The 17678-nt window shown below is 37.1% G+C and overlaps 1 protein-coding gene across 1 annotated transcript in view; it reads right to left on the bottom strand.

Moving 5' to 3' along the window:
• The window catches only part of LOC132558932 (protein jagged-1b-like), a 114066-nt gene extending 96779 nt beyond the window's left edge, over positions 1-17287 (bottom strand). The window contains exon 1 of the mRNA XM_060223551.1: positions 16453-17287. Coding sequence (XP_060079534.1) covers positions 16453-16788 — 336 coding nt within the window. The 5' untranslated portion in view covers positions 16789-17287. The remainder of the gene's footprint in view (positions 1-16452) is intronic.
• Positions 17288-17678: the final 391 nt, after the last annotated feature.

Raw genomic sequence — 17678 nt, 5'->3', positions numbered from 1 at the left:
TCTGAGTGCCAACATCTTAAGTTCTCCACCCCTACACATTTATTAATAATACCACAAAATCATACAAACTTGTCATGTATTGCCAAGAAACTTCCAGACTGAATAACTCAGTTTAACAAAAATCTTGTGTCCACTCCAAACAACCCTCTAGTTACAATATGGCTTATTCCCCTATCCCTTATCCATTGTGTTTCTACCACTACCTTTTCCCAAAGTGTCTCTACCACTACCTCTATCCCAATGTGTCTATACCACTACCTCTACACCATGTGTCTACCACTACCTCTATCCCCTGTGTCTCTACCACTACCTCTACACCATGTGTCTCTACCACTACCTCTACACCATGTGTCTCTACCACTACCTCTACACCATGTGTCTCTACCACTCCCTCTACACCATGTGTCTCTACCACTACCTCTATCCCATATGTCTACCACTTCCTCTATCCCATGTGTCTCTACCACTACCTCTACACCATGTGTCTCTACCTCTACCTCTATCCCATGTGTCTACCACTACCTCTACACCAATGTGTCTCTACCACTACCTCTACACCATGTGTCTACCACTTCCTCTATCCCATGTCTCTATCACTACCTCTACACCTTGTGTCTCTACCACTACCTCTATCCCATGTCTCTACCAATACCTCTACACCATGTGTCCCTACCACTACCTCTATCCCATGTGTCTCCCACTACCTCTATCCCATGTGTCTCTACCACTACCTCTACACCATGTGTCTCTACCTCTACCTCTATCCCATGTGTCTACCACTCCCTCTACACCAATGTGTCTCTATCACTACCTCTATCCCATGTGTCTCTACCGCTACCTCTATCCCCTGTGTCTCTACCACTACCTCTACACCATGTGTCTCTACCACTACCTCTACACCATGTGTCTCTACCACTACCTCTACACCATGTGTCTCTACCACTACCTCTACACCATGTGTCTCTACCACAACCTCTACACTATTTGTCTCTACAACTACCTCTACACCTTGTGTTTCTACCACTACCTTTACCCCATGTGTCTCTACCCATACCTCTATCCCATGTGTCTCTACCACTACCTTTACCCCATGTGTCTCTATCACTACCTCTATCCCATGTGTCTCTACCACTACCTCTACATCATGTGTCTCTACCACTATCTCTACAGCATGTGTCTCTACTACTCCCTCTACACCATGTGTCTCTACCACTACCTCTACACCATGTGTCTCTACCACTACTTCTACACCATGTGTCTCTACCACTACCTCTACACCATGTGTCTCTACCACAACCTCTACACTATTTGTCTCTACAACTACCTCTACACCTTGTGTTTCTACCACTACCTTTTCCCAATGTGTCTCTACCCATACCTCTATCCCATGTGTCTCTACCACTACCTTTACCCCATGTGTCTCTATCACTACCTCTATCCCCTGTGTCTCTACCACTACCTCTACACCATGTGTCTCTACCACTATCTCTACACCATGTGTCTCTACCAATACCTCTACACCATGTGTCTCTACCACTACCTCTACATCATGTGTCTCTACCACTTGATTGCCTGCTATAGTTTTCTACTTTCTGCTAGACTTCCTTTCAGTAAGACAAAGACAGGTCAGGGCTATCAATCGTGTCATTTTGACTTGCTGATATTTATGTTTAACATGAGATTTTCCTTTCCAAGATGGCAATATTTGGATTTTTTCACAGAAAAAACTTTAATGTCTCTATTCAACAATCATGCCAATGTAGTCAAATATACATTTGTACAATAATACACAACATTACTAGTATGGTCATAGGAACATTTCCACTTACAGTTTCTTAAATATATTTACGGTTCAAATCAAATGCAATTGTTTCAAGCAGATGCTTGACATGTCCATTATTTCAATCAACATCTCATCAACCATGAAAACAGTTTTTTGAAACAGTTTTACATAAGGAATCAACTGTTGAAATTGAAATAAACTGTTTTCATGACTTTCAATATATTTACCATGGCAATTTCTCACTACCATGGTAATTCTTTCAAACTTTTCATTTGACAGAGGTTACTATTGTAAACAAGAGGGAACTCCAAACCTAAAACCCAACCAATAATTTGTTTTCTGAATTGACCAATCAGCATCTTTATGGTCAAAATTTTGACCAAGATGGCAGCCCTGACCAGTCTTAGTTTCAACGAATACAGTCTGGTGGAGAAAAGTTGTAACTAAGGCAGATAATCTACTCCTGAGTGTTCTGCACTTAATAACTTATCAATGCAAACCTAGCAGTAAACACCAACAAAAACAGCTGCATACAATACTCAATTACATTTCTCCTTATGTAATTAAGTACATGTTCTTCCAAAGTCATATGGAGTACACAGGTTATCCTTGATCAGGCTTGTATCTGGGTGGCCAAGTGATGAGACAAACATGTGCCCTACCAGTCAGCAGTCGGGACACTCAGACAAACCACTTTAATTCTTGGACTTAAAATCAATTTGTTTCTGACAAAATTGTAAATCATCTTTGAAGATCTAATCCACAAACAGTATTGATTGGCTTGCTGTCACTGATGTTAAATTACCGGTATTTATGACTAAAACATACTGGGATCATATGATTATCTGCTAAACAATTGTTGGAGGTAATTTTAACAGCAAATTAAAATTCATCCATCAATCAGTTACACAAAAAACAACCAATTAGAGCAGAAATATATTGTCACCAACTAAACACCCTCAGATCTCCAGTTACAAATGATTATTAGGGTTCATGGTAGAGTAAGTCTTGAGTAAAATGATTCTATATAATTACGAAGCAATTAGTTTGTAGAAACCTATTGTTTGCAAAATGGTATAGGCATTTCAATACTGGGGCCATGTAATGCCTTACATTTTCTATGACTATAGCTTTCCAGGTGATGTTTTCTACATGTTTATAAGAAAAGTAAATCTGTTTTGTCATGTTAGATAACCAATTATAAAACAAGGGACACCTCACAATTAATAGCAGTTGTTAAGGCAGGGCATTTTAAACTTGAAATACACGTTTCGTACAATAAGATGTCACAGACTTCACAAAAAATAGACAAAAAAAAACAGATAAAAGAATGCCTCCTAGCTTTATGCCTGCTTGTGTTATTCTCTGAATATGAAATGCTTTCAAGGTAAAATACTTTTACTATCTGCCAATAGACAGATAATGATATAAAACATTAAATTGCAAAGAAACATATTTTTAATTTTGTGACTGTTTATAAACAAATATAAGCTAACAACGTCGTCAACAGTTGATAGTTACATAAAGAAACACGGAAAAGAAGTGTTTTCCGTGATCGTTCATTAAACCAGTGACATGATTTCCTATAACATCCTACAAGAATTTCTCTACCAAATGAAAATCACATGCATCTAGATCAGTATACTATGACAGTACGGGGCACGTGCTACTGTCCTCGGGATATGACATTTCAATATGATAACACTATAAACACACCTCTGAGTGACCCCATGATGTGTCCGTCGTCTTCATAGGACGATGAAGTCACAAACCATAAGGACCTCACTGAAAGGTGGCAGTTAAATATGCATATATGGAGGTTTTTTTATCGTATCATCTTTACGATTGTATGCATTATTTGAGCATCAAAATAAACTCACAAGGCTTTGGGTTACATGCATTGGCGTCGCCTAAATCTATGGTGGACGCGATAGTGTCGTCTGCCATTTTGATTCTTTACACATCACATGATTACATGTTACGAGTCACGTGAATATCACGTTCTGTTACCCGCCATTTTTGAGGAGATAATATATCAAAACGGCGAAATCATTTAAATTGTAAGCAAATCTTCCAAATAATCTATTTCTAGAAGGTTTAATTGCATCATCTATAATTATAAGATAATTATCATCTTAAAACATTGTCAAACTGGGATGCTTTATATTGATATATAAGAATGTTTGTACAAAAATAGGTAACTGCCACGTTTATGTCTCCCCTAGAAATTATTGCAACCTGTTAGTGTTCAGTATGTGTTTGTAGAGTGACTACGTACGTGGGAAAATGATCGTAAATACCCGTGACAAACCATCACAGACAAGTCATGTATGAACCGAATACACCCTGAAACATTATAACTCTAGCATCACCCTCTAATTAATTATGGATAAGGAGTCAGCGAGTATATTTGGGTGTTTGGATAAACCATGGAGGGGCGTACGGATGCCCCCCGTACCCATGACTAGATTACCTGTCATGTGTTAATCACAAAACTAGCCGTCTTTGATAAACGGCCTAGTTCAAGACGCCAAGCAATGCTTTGATGTCGATCTCAAAACACCATCTTGTAAAGCAACAGTTTAATTTCTATTTATACTATAAAGCTAAATATAACCAGGATTTACACACGTAAAGTGTACTATCCCCTACTACGGTCGCTGATTTTGTTCTTTCGTCACTTTTTGCCTCTATAACGACTTACAACGCAAATAAGGTCGGTGTTGGAAAAACCATCTCCCTTAATTTTGGAATTTGAAAAGCACTGGTAACATCCCAAAAAGTAGGGAAAACTTGTGTTCTTCGTGTGGGAAACTTGTATTCTTCGTGTGGTAAACTTGTGTTCTTCGTCAGTTTGCTATAACGTCCTAAGTTTCGGCGTTAAGTAGAGGCTAATACCTTTACTCTAGTCACACTGACTAGACCAGTGACTAGTCCTAATGCTAACAAATAATGTATAATTGTAGACCAATAGACAGAAATATGATCAGTCCGTGGTACCAACAGTTGTTTCGTTCTGTCAAAAACTTGAAAGAATGGACTAGAACTCGTTGGCCAACAACACACTCTAATGATACGCGTCAAAATGCACACACCGCCATACGGAATATAGAATAAATCATATTTTTATGATGATATTGACGAGCAATTCTTGAGAAACTGCTCCTAAGTGATATTGATTCTGACAGCTAACGGGTAGCCAGCACACGAAAGAAACGGATAAATCGGAACTAAATCGCCATTGGTTTATGAAATTACCCAACATTTTATTACCGATTCCTCTAATATTCATCACTACTAGACACCTCGGCTCATAACAAAAAGAGCTCTATGCATTTTAACGACATGGCGTAGAAACAAGAGAAGGGTGATGTATTCATTAAGATCGCGATTATTGTGAATAATTAAAAACTTGAGACAGCCCATTGGTTGTATTGATTGAAACGGATCATTGCATGACAAATGTTGCTGCCAATGGAGAGCAGGATGGACATGCAAATCTTACCGAGTGGTTCCGACTAGGAGGAGCAGAATCAAGACGACGAGCAGACATTCCCGCTAAGGCTGGTGAACATGCCATTTATTACATTTTATTTATTTAAAACAATTATGGAACAACATTTCCAACTTATATCAATCACTTGTCTTATTCCCGGATGTAAGCTCACGAGAAGTCTTATTGTGGGAGGAAGCTGGAGTATCCGTGGGAAATCCACATGGTCGGACAGGTGACCTTTAGATCTACGGACGTCTTGATAAAGATGTTTCGTTTTACAACAGTTTAAATACCTTCTTTGTGGTGTTAATTCTCACCATCACGGTAAAGGCCTTCCGAAGTCTCCCTTGTCGGTACAGTGGACACTAAGAGTTAGTCTATGACACTGTCATTTCCTGGTTAGATTGCCGTATAATTAAGTTCCACTTCCTCCTTAGCTGTCCTATACATTAGTTATAGGGACCGTAAGTGTTTTAAAAAATTCCATACATCCTACTGAAATCACTGATTTCTGGAAATAAAGGAAAATGTGTGTGACGCGCAAACATCAGGGTTACTGGTGTACTGTGTAGCATCATATCTTTATCATTATCTTTACTTTTGTATATCTTAATTTCATATTTTACTTTTCTTTTCTTTTGTTTTTGCTTTTTTTATGAATTATTGTTATTATTATTGATTATTTCCACTTAGTATAGTCTATAACGTTCTTCTCACAGATTTATGACGATAATAGTGCTTTAATAATACCGAATTCTTCAACAACAAAAAAATTATAGTTATGACCAAAATAAAATCAAACTAATGTTTTGTCTGGTTTGTTTTTTTATTTAGAATCACTTGTTACCTTATAGAATGGATTTCTGTAATAAAACTATTCTTAACAATATTAAGTACATGGAAACGATCATTTTACAATATAAATGTGAAATATCAGGTTTTTACTTAACATCAGAGCGTAATTGCCTTGTTCATTTGAATTAAAATCAATTATTAGCAATAGTAATTAAGTAATTATGAAAAAAATTGTTAATTTCGTCACGTATATATGTACAACGTACCTGAGATATTGGACGAATAATGATCAGATTACTTAGACCAGCAAGTGTTTGGTCACCTGTTAATTATTAATCAATACGATATTGATATATCGTGGAGAAATATTTTGAAGATTGATCGATTTATTTGTGATACAATGGACGACCTACATCATTTGTTTTTAAAAATAAAGTGTTCAGTCCAACCATTCTACACGCGACCAGCGAATGTTTTACTCTTTATGTAGACATATTTGTCATGTCAGTTTCAAATGAAAGGCAAAGGAAATAAAGAATAAATAGAGATGTTTGTATAAACGATAGAGTAAACAACTGATTTTATCTGTTTGTTGTTCTATACTGACAAACGACAGTCTGGATGCTGGAAGTAGACACACCCGTATTCTTTAACACGGTCAATGCATCTTTACTATGCGGTAGTGTTAGTGAGTCTATCTCCACACATTCCTCAGATCCTATCTATCAAATAAAAAAGTGTAATATCCATGGATCTTCTTTAGACAAGATATATGTTATATGAATGTGAATTGGATGTCTTCTATTTACACATCCATTGTCAACTTTACACAGGACGCGTAATAAATGGTTTCCACCTTCCCGTCAACAATGATACTGTAATTCACTTTTTTATGTTTGATATGCCGACATTGTGACGTATATCGATCTGAGCCGATGTGGAGTGTTTCTTGATTGTCAGTAAACATTCGGTAAGCATCAGACTGAAACTGTTTGGTATATACTTTCCTGTTGTACCGATCTATATTGATGGTTCCATCTTTAACTACAGGAAGCTGATTAACAGAGTTCCGGTCAGTTCTTATACCAACTAATTAACATCGTCACATTGTTAAGGATATTCAATTTCACCGCTCACAATTTTATCATAAAATCAAGATATATGATGCTTAAAGTTTGTTTTCAAATCCCAATTTAATAATATGTATATGAATAAACTCTTTTGAATTACTGAATGAAAACAACACTAGAGTAATGGAAATATTTTACAAGATCAGAATGCAGTGACCGACTAGAATAACCCGTAATAGCATTATACACACGTAAAGCATATTCTCACTAAATGTTTTCACTTAAAAAACAAGTTACATGAACCATTTGATTTTTTTTCATTTTAATTTTCTCACAAAGTTCGATACAGAAACAAATTAATGTTCTCACAAAGCTCGATACAGAAACTAATTAATGTTCTCACAAAGCTCGTTACACGAACTCATTAATTGCTCACTTACCTACTTAAACGAATCGTTCATGATTTTTTTTCATTGATTCCTACAAACCTCTATTTTCGTTTGTTACAGAATAGGAGCATTTTGCAAAAACAAAGATTTGATGACGCCGTTCGGTCAGTACTCCTTTTCTGTAAAGAATGTATATTGTGATAAAAAGGAAAACGCGTTTTTCTCGCGCAGTTGCATGTTCGTCCTGAGGTGTTCGGTTTAACGATTTTGACGCATGTTTCCATGCATTGTAGACGGTATGCTTGGTATGACATTGACAGTGTAAAGATGTTACCGGGTAATACGTTGGGTTTGTGAATGCTTGTTTCCATTTCAATGTGTTAGGATGTCTCGTCTAGTAAACAATATATACCAGGATTCTGGGATGTGTGTACCATTGGAGAGGCGATATTAGATGTTCACTATAAAGGTATGTGATACTCATCGTCTCTCAACTCTTACGTAATGCCATCACAGCACGCGTAAATCTTCAGATGTTCCATAACTACACCAGATCGTGCCATTGATAGTATTTGCCCTACGTTGAAATGACGCACTGTTTGCACAGTAAAATATATTAGTAGCTGTACGAGATGGACCGCATAATATTACTATTGTATTATTTGGTCTAGTCACATGCAATAACTATGAAGCCCGGAATATGGTGTCGTAAAATATTTTTTTCACTCAGTATGACAAGAGTCGAAACTCCAATTATCACAAGGATGATGGCGATCATAAAATACGGTAGCCTGCAGTCGACAGCTATCACATAACTCGCTATATCACGCAAACCAATAATCAATCAACTGAAACACTTTAGCGCCTTTAGTTTTAGGGGCAGGAATGTGAATGCCCAGAAATAGAAAACTCAAAAACTGATAATTGAAATCATCACGCTTTTACATACAGCTGATGGTAAGCTGTCACTGTTGAATACGTTGTAAGTAAAGGTCGAAGTGGAACTTTTGTTGCGGACTTCATGCTTTGAACGATCAGATTTCTCTCCATACCTGACTGTTTTATTTTAAATAATTATCAAACATCAATAATACCTGTTATATATCGTCACTATACACTATAGATTTGGTTTAATGACTGGACTTGGCAGTTTTTCGTAAGCTTGAAAACGTCATTACCGTAAACTTCTAGATACGAACATTCAAAGGTAACGTCAGCAACGAACAGAAATAAAGAAACAATTATGATGATAAGACATGACATTGTGACGTCGTCCAGTGTTGCTTCAAGGTACGACGTAACACAAACATGTATGCGAGAGCCCCAAAAGTAGGTCGTAGGGGCACTATGGTCCCAACAAGTACCTGGCGAGAGACAAGATGTGGTCATCAGAAGAACCTAGCGGGAGACAAGCTTAAGTCTTTAAAGTACCTAATGTTAGACAGGGTGTGGTCACTACAAGTACCTGGTGAGAGACAGGGTGTGGTCACTACAAGTACCTGGTGAAGGACACGCTGTGATCCCACAAGTACCTAGTGAAGGACACGCTATGATCCCACAAGTACCCGGTGAAGGACACGCTATGATCCCACAAGTACCTGGTAAAACAGACTACAGTACTTTAATAACATGTCAGAAAAGGCATACGACGTTTTAAGTACTTTACCGCAGATAGTTTTCAAATTAACATGATGCATTGGCAGCAATCACGTGCACCCTTGTGTATGTATACACATTTGTGTTATTGTAGTGTTACACACGTATCAGTCCGGATTCACTCACCGTGGCGGCCTTTCACATTATAAACGCACTTTCCCATGCACTCTCTCATCCGTCTCCAGATTGCGTTTGAATGTCCCATATCTGTGCATGTTACTGAGACTCTACAGTGTACTTCCTGTATACTGCGCGTGGACTTCCAGCGTCTCGTGCCATGAAGTTAGAAGTAACACCCTTACACACAAAATGTACATCATAATATCTATTGAAGCATTTGCTATTGAATATTGCATATATTGAGTTCTCCAGCAATTAAGACCAATTATTTTGGAGAATAGAACCTTTCATTTCAATGGATTGTTATCATATAGCCATTAGGTTCAATGTCATCCGATTGCTTCAAAGGGCAATCAGTTAAGTTAGTTGGTAACAGTATAGGCCTTCTGTCGATGTATGGTGCCGGGGTTTCGTGGTTGGTACTATCTCACGCCTCCCCACTGCCAGTGTTTGTTGGTCACGTGCCCCCGTCTGTTAAGGTAGACAGCATGGTCACGGTCCTTTGCGATACTAACTTTCTCACAGTTGTCATAGCGTCTGAACCGACCTTGATATCTTTAATTATATCTTAATGCTATACATACAGTGTTATTGTGTGTCTTCACTCTCTTCACTGCTATTGTTACCAAGTGTTCAGGTTACTAAGATTAAGCGCACCTTATAACGTGTCAGGATACTTGAATACATAATCGACATTACTTGCTATAGGATAGTTGAGATGTTAGAGTGTTTAAAGTCGGCAGTATTACACCTGTATATCTATGTCAACATGATCATACAGCCTCAATGTTGTTCACTTTAATTGCAGGTGTAGAGTACCGGGTCATTGTCAACAGCACAGTTAAGACGAGGGGTGATCGCGGGCCTGGGAAGCGCCTGTAATCCGATAGATTTCACACGGCCCAAACATCTCATACCCGGCCACTCGTGGATCACAGGTAGCATATAATCCCGCATCTCATACCTGGCCACTTGTGGATCACAGGTAGCATATAATCCCGCATCTCATACCTGGCCACTTGTGGATCACAGGTAATATACATAATCTCACGTCCCTTACCCTGCCACTCGTGTATCACAGGTAATATACATAATCTCACATCCCTTAATCTGCCACTCGTGTATCACAGGTAATATACATAATCTCACGTCCCTTACCATGCCACTCGTGTATCACAGGTAATATACATAATCTCACGTCCCTTACCCTGCCACTCGTGTATCACAGGTAATATACATAATCTCACGTCCCTTACCCTGCCACTCGTGTATCACAGGTAATATACATAATCTCACGTCCCTTACCATGCCACTCGTGTATCACAGGTAATATGCATAATCTCATGTCCCTTAACCTGCCACTCGTGTATCACAGGTAATATACATAATCTCACGTCCCTTACCATGCCACTCGTGTATCACAGGTAATATACATAATCTCACGTCCCTTACCCTGCCACTCGTGTATCACAGGTAATATACATAATCTCACGTCCCTTACCCTGCCACTCGTGTATCACAGGTAATATACATAATCTCACATCCCTTAACCTGCCATTCGTGTATCACAGGTAATATACATAATCTCACGCCCCTTACCCTGCCAATCGTGTATCACAGGTAATATACATAATCTCACGTCCCTTACCCTGCCACTCGTGTATCACAGGTAATATACATAATCTCACGTCCCTTACCCTGCCACTCGTGTATCACAGGTAATATACATAATCTCACATCCCTTAACCTGCCATTCGTGTATCACAGGTAATATACATAATCTCACGCCCCTTACCCTGCCAATCGTGTATCACAGGTAATATACATAATCTCACATCCCTTAACCTGCCACTCGTGTATCACAGGTAATATACATAATCTCACATCCCTTACCCTGCCACTCGTGTATCACAGGTAATATACATAATCTCACGTCCCTTACCCTGCCACTCGTGTATCACAGGTAATATACATAATCTCACGTCCCTTACCATGCCACTCGTGTATCACAGGTAATGTACATAATCTCACGAGGGAGCAGAAGATGTCAACCCTTCTTGGACATACTGGTCTTATTATCTTTATAATTTTCCAATGGTCTTCTCGTCAATCTTTTTTTTCTTTTTTATAGTTTGCCCTAATTTTATCAGTTCTACGTTTCAACAATAATTTTGTTAACTTGTCTGTTTATTTATTTTTTTTTTCATTTTCGTTTGTTTTTTATGTTGCTTTGACACTGTTAACACTGCTCACCAAAATAACAAATATTTTTTTCGTATTCAAATATAAGTTGTGATACTGTTTAAAGTGGTGTTGTTGAAGTTATTTTATGTGCACAGCGCGCTCGTGCGGAACGGTTACTTCACGGATATGTACTTCATGTGAAGCTAGGTATGCTTGTCCCGGGATGTCGGGATAACGTGGTGTGTTTCCCATGCTAGGTGGTTATCGTCTGGTGGCCTCATTACCAATCAACATATCCCTTTTTCTTTCATTATCTTCGCTGATTGATTGATTCAATTTATTGCATATAATAACGAAATCATATCTGCTAATCTCCGAGGGAAATTAAGATAATATTACAAATGTTCTAACATCTAAGAAGATGGGATCGGGAGATAATATCCATCTACAAGCCCTCGCTCGTACGATCTCCTGGTATGATAATGAAAACCACGTGACTGTGCATTACCCTCACTTTGAATATTAAATCTGTGCTTTATCAGCTAATGTTTTATACCGCCTATTACAGTACGACTCGTGCCAAACTACAGCTGTTTCGGTTGTGTTCAATCTACAACACATACGATAGTTCCCACCTCGCATCAACATATTGAATTCATAATTGCACTGATGATATGATAATGATATATAGAACTGAAAAATTCCAAAATCAAGTTAATAGTGAAATATCATGGTAATGTAATATAAGAAATAATAAAGCAATCCTTTATCACTAAGAGGTACTACCGACCAAATTTATAGTGAACCATATTGTTAAGATGTTAATATACAATAATAGTCCAAAAGGCGGTTGTCAGTTCATAACGGTTCAGATTCTTTACAATTTTATGATAATGATGATGACTTGTAAGCGAGGTTTTACATTTCGCTTTTTCTCTCTTTTTCCCATCAAAATAGTACTTAACCTCTTTACATTCAGAACATCTATGTTTCATCAAAAAAAAATATACTGGCAGTGTATTTAAACTTAACAGAACCACATTAACACACTACTTACATTGGTTACCGATGGTATTACAATTCAAGCAAAATTTCTTTTCTCGAAAAATATAAGAAAACAAAGATTACAAAAGATTCATTATATTACCTTTAAACAGGGTGTTTGTAGAGATATCTACATTCATCTCATTATCTGTTAGTGTCTTCTATAAAACTTTTTTAATTTTGTATAATTATAAACATTTATTATTTTATCTTCAACTATGTCTACACTTGGCAAAATGGTTATTAAGACTATATAAAAGATTGTCTTGGAATAGATTTTTTCTTTTTATTATTCATGTTTACGTACAATCAACATGTTTATTATCGACGTGTAGAAATGTTATATAATAATCACCATCTATTCAAACGTATTGTTATATCATGAATTTATTGTCTATATCCATATAAAACAGTTGTGATGTAGAAAACTCCGTCAGTTTGAAATGGATAAACAGAAGAAATTGGGCAGTTTATGACCTAGCATGAACCGTGTATTACAGAAAATAAGTCGTGCATCATGTGAAATACGCAGCTTACTGTTATGTACATTAAGTAATATCCGCTTTGTATTTTATTTACTAAGAATTTTATTATTTATTTTGTATTATATAGTATTTATCTAGCGTGTAATAATAGTATATATTACAACTGAATATCTTCTGTATTATAATTTTACAGAGTACGAGATAAAATTCATGGTATATTATGTATTGACAGTGTTTACGTAATATTACTGTTGCATTGTATAACGTTCACAGAGTATTATCTAATAAGGACTGTGTATTACGCTAATGTATTATAAAACATTGATTGTATATCATATACTCTGTAGTATATATATATTTACTATAAAGTTTACTGTGTGCTTTATGATATTTACTGTGTATGACATACAATACACTGTTTTATTTACGTTTACCTTGAATTATGTAATAGTTAACACGTTTTGTATATTAGTATATGTTGTGTATCATATACTGTTAACTGTGTATAGTCTGATATACTAGGATGTTTATTACATTATGTATTTACTGTATTTACTATAGTATATACTGTGTATTATATTATACCTACCATATATAATATTTACTGTGTATAATATTTTATTATGTAGTTAGAATTATATAACTGTGTAATCTTGTTTGTACAGTATTATGTACTACTTACCGATTGTCTCTATATAATACACTGTATATTAAATGGATAGTGTATTATATAACATACAGTAGGCATGGTGTGATATAGAATGTGTATTATTATGTAAATGTTACCGTGTATTCTATAACGTGTATTATGTGGTGATAAAAGAGACCCGTGTCTATGTATCCTAACCGTTGATAGAGATAGGGCAGGCACATCCTCGTCAGCAATGTGAATAAAACTCTTAGCGTGGGAACGCGATCCACCAAAACTCAAATTGATCTCCGTCGCTATTTTCAAGTCAATTTGTCCTTAATTATCATCGCAAAACATGTAGCAAACGGTATTTAAACTCATATACCTGCACGATGATGTAGACTATTAGGTCGTGTGAAATGATATTCTAGTTGAATAACAATGAATGCTGTTTTTAATAGGAAAACACCATCGGTTTTGACTGAACAGGTTATTTAAGAATCCACTTTATTACATCTACTTTTGAATATCCTCTTCAATAAAGATTATAATAACTGTACAGGATGTGGGTATGGAGTACACTGTCAACTTGATAACTTGTGATATATACCACACGATGTTTAATATACAGCACACGATTTCTAATATACTACACACGATTTCTGATACACAGCACACGATTTCTAATATACAACACACGATTTCTAATATACAGCACACGATTTCTAATATACAGAGTACACGATTTCTAATGTACAGCACACGATTTCTAATATACAACACACGATTTCTTATATAAAACACACGATTTCTAATATACAGAGCACACGATTTCTAATATACAGAGCACACGATTTCTAATGTATAGCACACGATTTCTAATATACAGCTCACGATTTCTAACATACATTACACAATTACAAATTTACTCCAAACAACTCTTACTATACATTATACAATTATTGATATAAATCCCACGAATTCTGATATACATAACACAATTTCTAATATATATCACACGATTTCTTATAAACATCACACGATTTCTAATATACAAAACACGATTTAGAAAATGAATAAGATATCTTACAGAATGACAAGTTACTATCATACATTCTTTATTGCTTTGTTACGTCTGCACACAATACCTTGCATATATTATTTTATACAGCTTTCCGAAATGCATGGTTGATATATATTATATATTCACCGTGTTATACCTTGATACACACAGCATTACACTCTCTATACTGTACAGAACATATATCATTACATTTGGTGTTTAGTGTAACAAGTGTACCTTTTTGTATACCAGGAAAACAACTGTTATTCTGTTTCCGTTTCTACTGATTTTACACTATCCGACTATACGTGTTACATAAACATATATTAAGTAGATTTTCCTGTTGAATACAAAAGTAGCGACGTGATGTGTAATCGTTAAACTCTTTGAGAGCAATTCAAGCATATTGACAGTCCAATTTTGTGACTTCCGTCAACCAGTGACGACGCGTGCCAACTTCCGGCGCCCGTCATCGCGAGCATGTCGCCTGCCGGTAATGACTTTGTAATTTGCCTCGCACATGTCTGTAATCATCACCTCGACCGTTATGTCAAACGACTGAACGATACACCGTGACACCGTTTGATACAAACGATTATAAGTAAATGCTGGCTTTAACTTACACGGTAGATGACGAGACATATTTACGGGCTACGTCTGTCATCATGAGTAGATGACAACCTCCAAATGGGTCAGTTTATTATCCACACTAGACAGCCTAGCAACAACATACTCATTTCCTCACGTGAGGGATATATTACCGATTCATTGTGACGGCACGTTATGCTGATCACTAAATTACACCTTGCTCATCTAACAGAACTTCGGCAATACCTTGAAACGTACTGGGCCGTCTTAGTCACGCCAGAGGCGCATGTAAACAGACTTTTCTGCCACATTTGAAATAGGTTGGCATATTCTTGGCAAATGTATCAATGAAATTTATCCACGCGTATGCGCGTGTTTTACTATACGAAGGGAGGAGACTTCCTTCAGAATGAGCGCTGGTTTTTACCAGACTGTAACACACGCACACCTTTTGACACAGTAATGAGATTTTAATATCTATCAGGTCATTAGAATACAATGCATCATCTGTATTGTATGTCAAAAATGTACCTCATCATCATTCTATATAGCTGTGTCGGGCAGAATCTACAAGTCACTAGTCCATACACTCCTATACTTTTTACAAGGCACCAAAACAAACCTGGCTGTGATGTAATAATATAACAGATGAAACGTGTCCTTATTGTTATGTAGTGTCTCAGCTGATGGTGATGAACACATACAGATATAAAGTTTTTTTTCTATGATGACGTATTTGGTCGCTATTACAGATTTTCTCCGTACTGCGAATTATGGATATGATACATGCAACGCCGTGTTATCTTTCATAGGTAATCTTTAAATGAAAGCCAAACAAGCAGATCACTTGTAAAGAATACGTATATATTCGGCCCATAGGGTAAATAGACAACAGTTCGGTTGTATATACACCTGAACTGACGAGCGTGAGAAAATCTCCCACGCATGGCAAACGTTGCTCTTCTGAGGACCCCTGAATCACAGTAGGCAGACGACTCACTCTTACGGTCTCTTATAAAGTGACATTGTTCCAGTCACATAAACCTTATACCTATCATCGGTATCACATTTTATTTCAGGACGTAAGTTAATAACAATTTAAACTTAAAATAAGTAATATTATTGCTAGAGTACAAAATCGTACTTACCGTCCAGGAAAACTCAAAAGGAAGTTTTAGTCGGGTTCGGCTACTATCCATCGGATAAGTAAAGGTATTTCCTCCAAAAACCTGGCTTGTAACATTTCCAAATGTACAGTGGCCATCGACCGTTACCCTACTTTGATATTCCTTGAGACAAACACGGAAGAAGGTATCACATTGCTCTACACACTTATTTTCAGCATCCCTTTCCCCGTCACAACAATCTCCGTCTAATACTTCTCCTCTAGGATTCCGGATAGTTGTAATTTGAATTTCAAAGTAGCCAGAACCAGTTGAAATTCCCAAGATTGCCAGAAAAACAAATAAACTGGAAAGGATCATAGTTTTTCCTACCAAAATCTGATCGTGGGAAGGTTCTCTCCCTGCTAACCATTAAACATACCTGGCTTGGAGAAGCATTCCGAAGCAAAATCACACATAGAGATTCCAAGGATTCGCCAATAACCATTCCTACAGACACAAAACTTGACAAATCCTGTAATCGGAATTTTTTTATAAGATGTATCCATTAACATCGTTGTTGAATTTTTCCACGGTACAAATAATTTAAATCCTTTTGCATCTTTCGCGATGATCACAAATTTTTTACTCCATCGTACACGGTGTGGGAACTTATTATTATTACACTCAGGTATACACTGCGCATGTCCTCGTATCTGTTAAAATTAAAGGGGCAATGCTGTCTGTTTCCGAAGTCTTCCACTACAGGCCTATCGGTCAGGTGTCGGCGCAGTGGCGTGCGAACCTCGGACACGCACTCAAGCATGTGACCATAGCACAATGGGTTCTTCAAATCAATTTAGTTCATTTGCATGTTTTAGCATTGCGATGCCGTTACATTAAGATTACCCAATACTTGGTTCCACAAGTTTTCAAACAACACCTAACCTCTACGCATCATCGTATAAGTTGTGGAATCCCGAGGCACGCTCTCTGTATCATCCAATGGCTGGGGGTAATCTGATGCGGCAGATAGTAGTGTACTGCTCCATGTCAACAGTAGGCACGCGCAACTCACGCGACCGCTCGTGTAGGACAGACCCGAGCAGTAGACGTCTTGTCTATAGCTCTCTCTAAGCATATTATGTTTTTAACAAGACGCTGTATTAATATATATCGATTTAGAACCTTTACCGGTCAGCCTACTAAACTGGTTTATTTTTAAAAGAAACAAATGTTGATCGCGGCTATTACACTAGTAGTATGTACAG

The sequence above is a fragment of the Ylistrum balloti genome, unplaced genomic scaffold (genome assembly GCF_031769215.1).
Source record: "Ylistrum balloti isolate Yb309-2 unplaced genomic scaffold, AGI_CSIRO_Ybal_v1 Utg370840, whole genome shotgun sequence".
Taxonomy (NCBI): Eukaryota; Metazoa; Mollusca; class Bivalvia; order Pectinida; family Pectinidae; genus Ylistrum; species Ylistrum balloti.
This window is presented reverse-complemented; position numbering and strand designations above follow the sequence as displayed.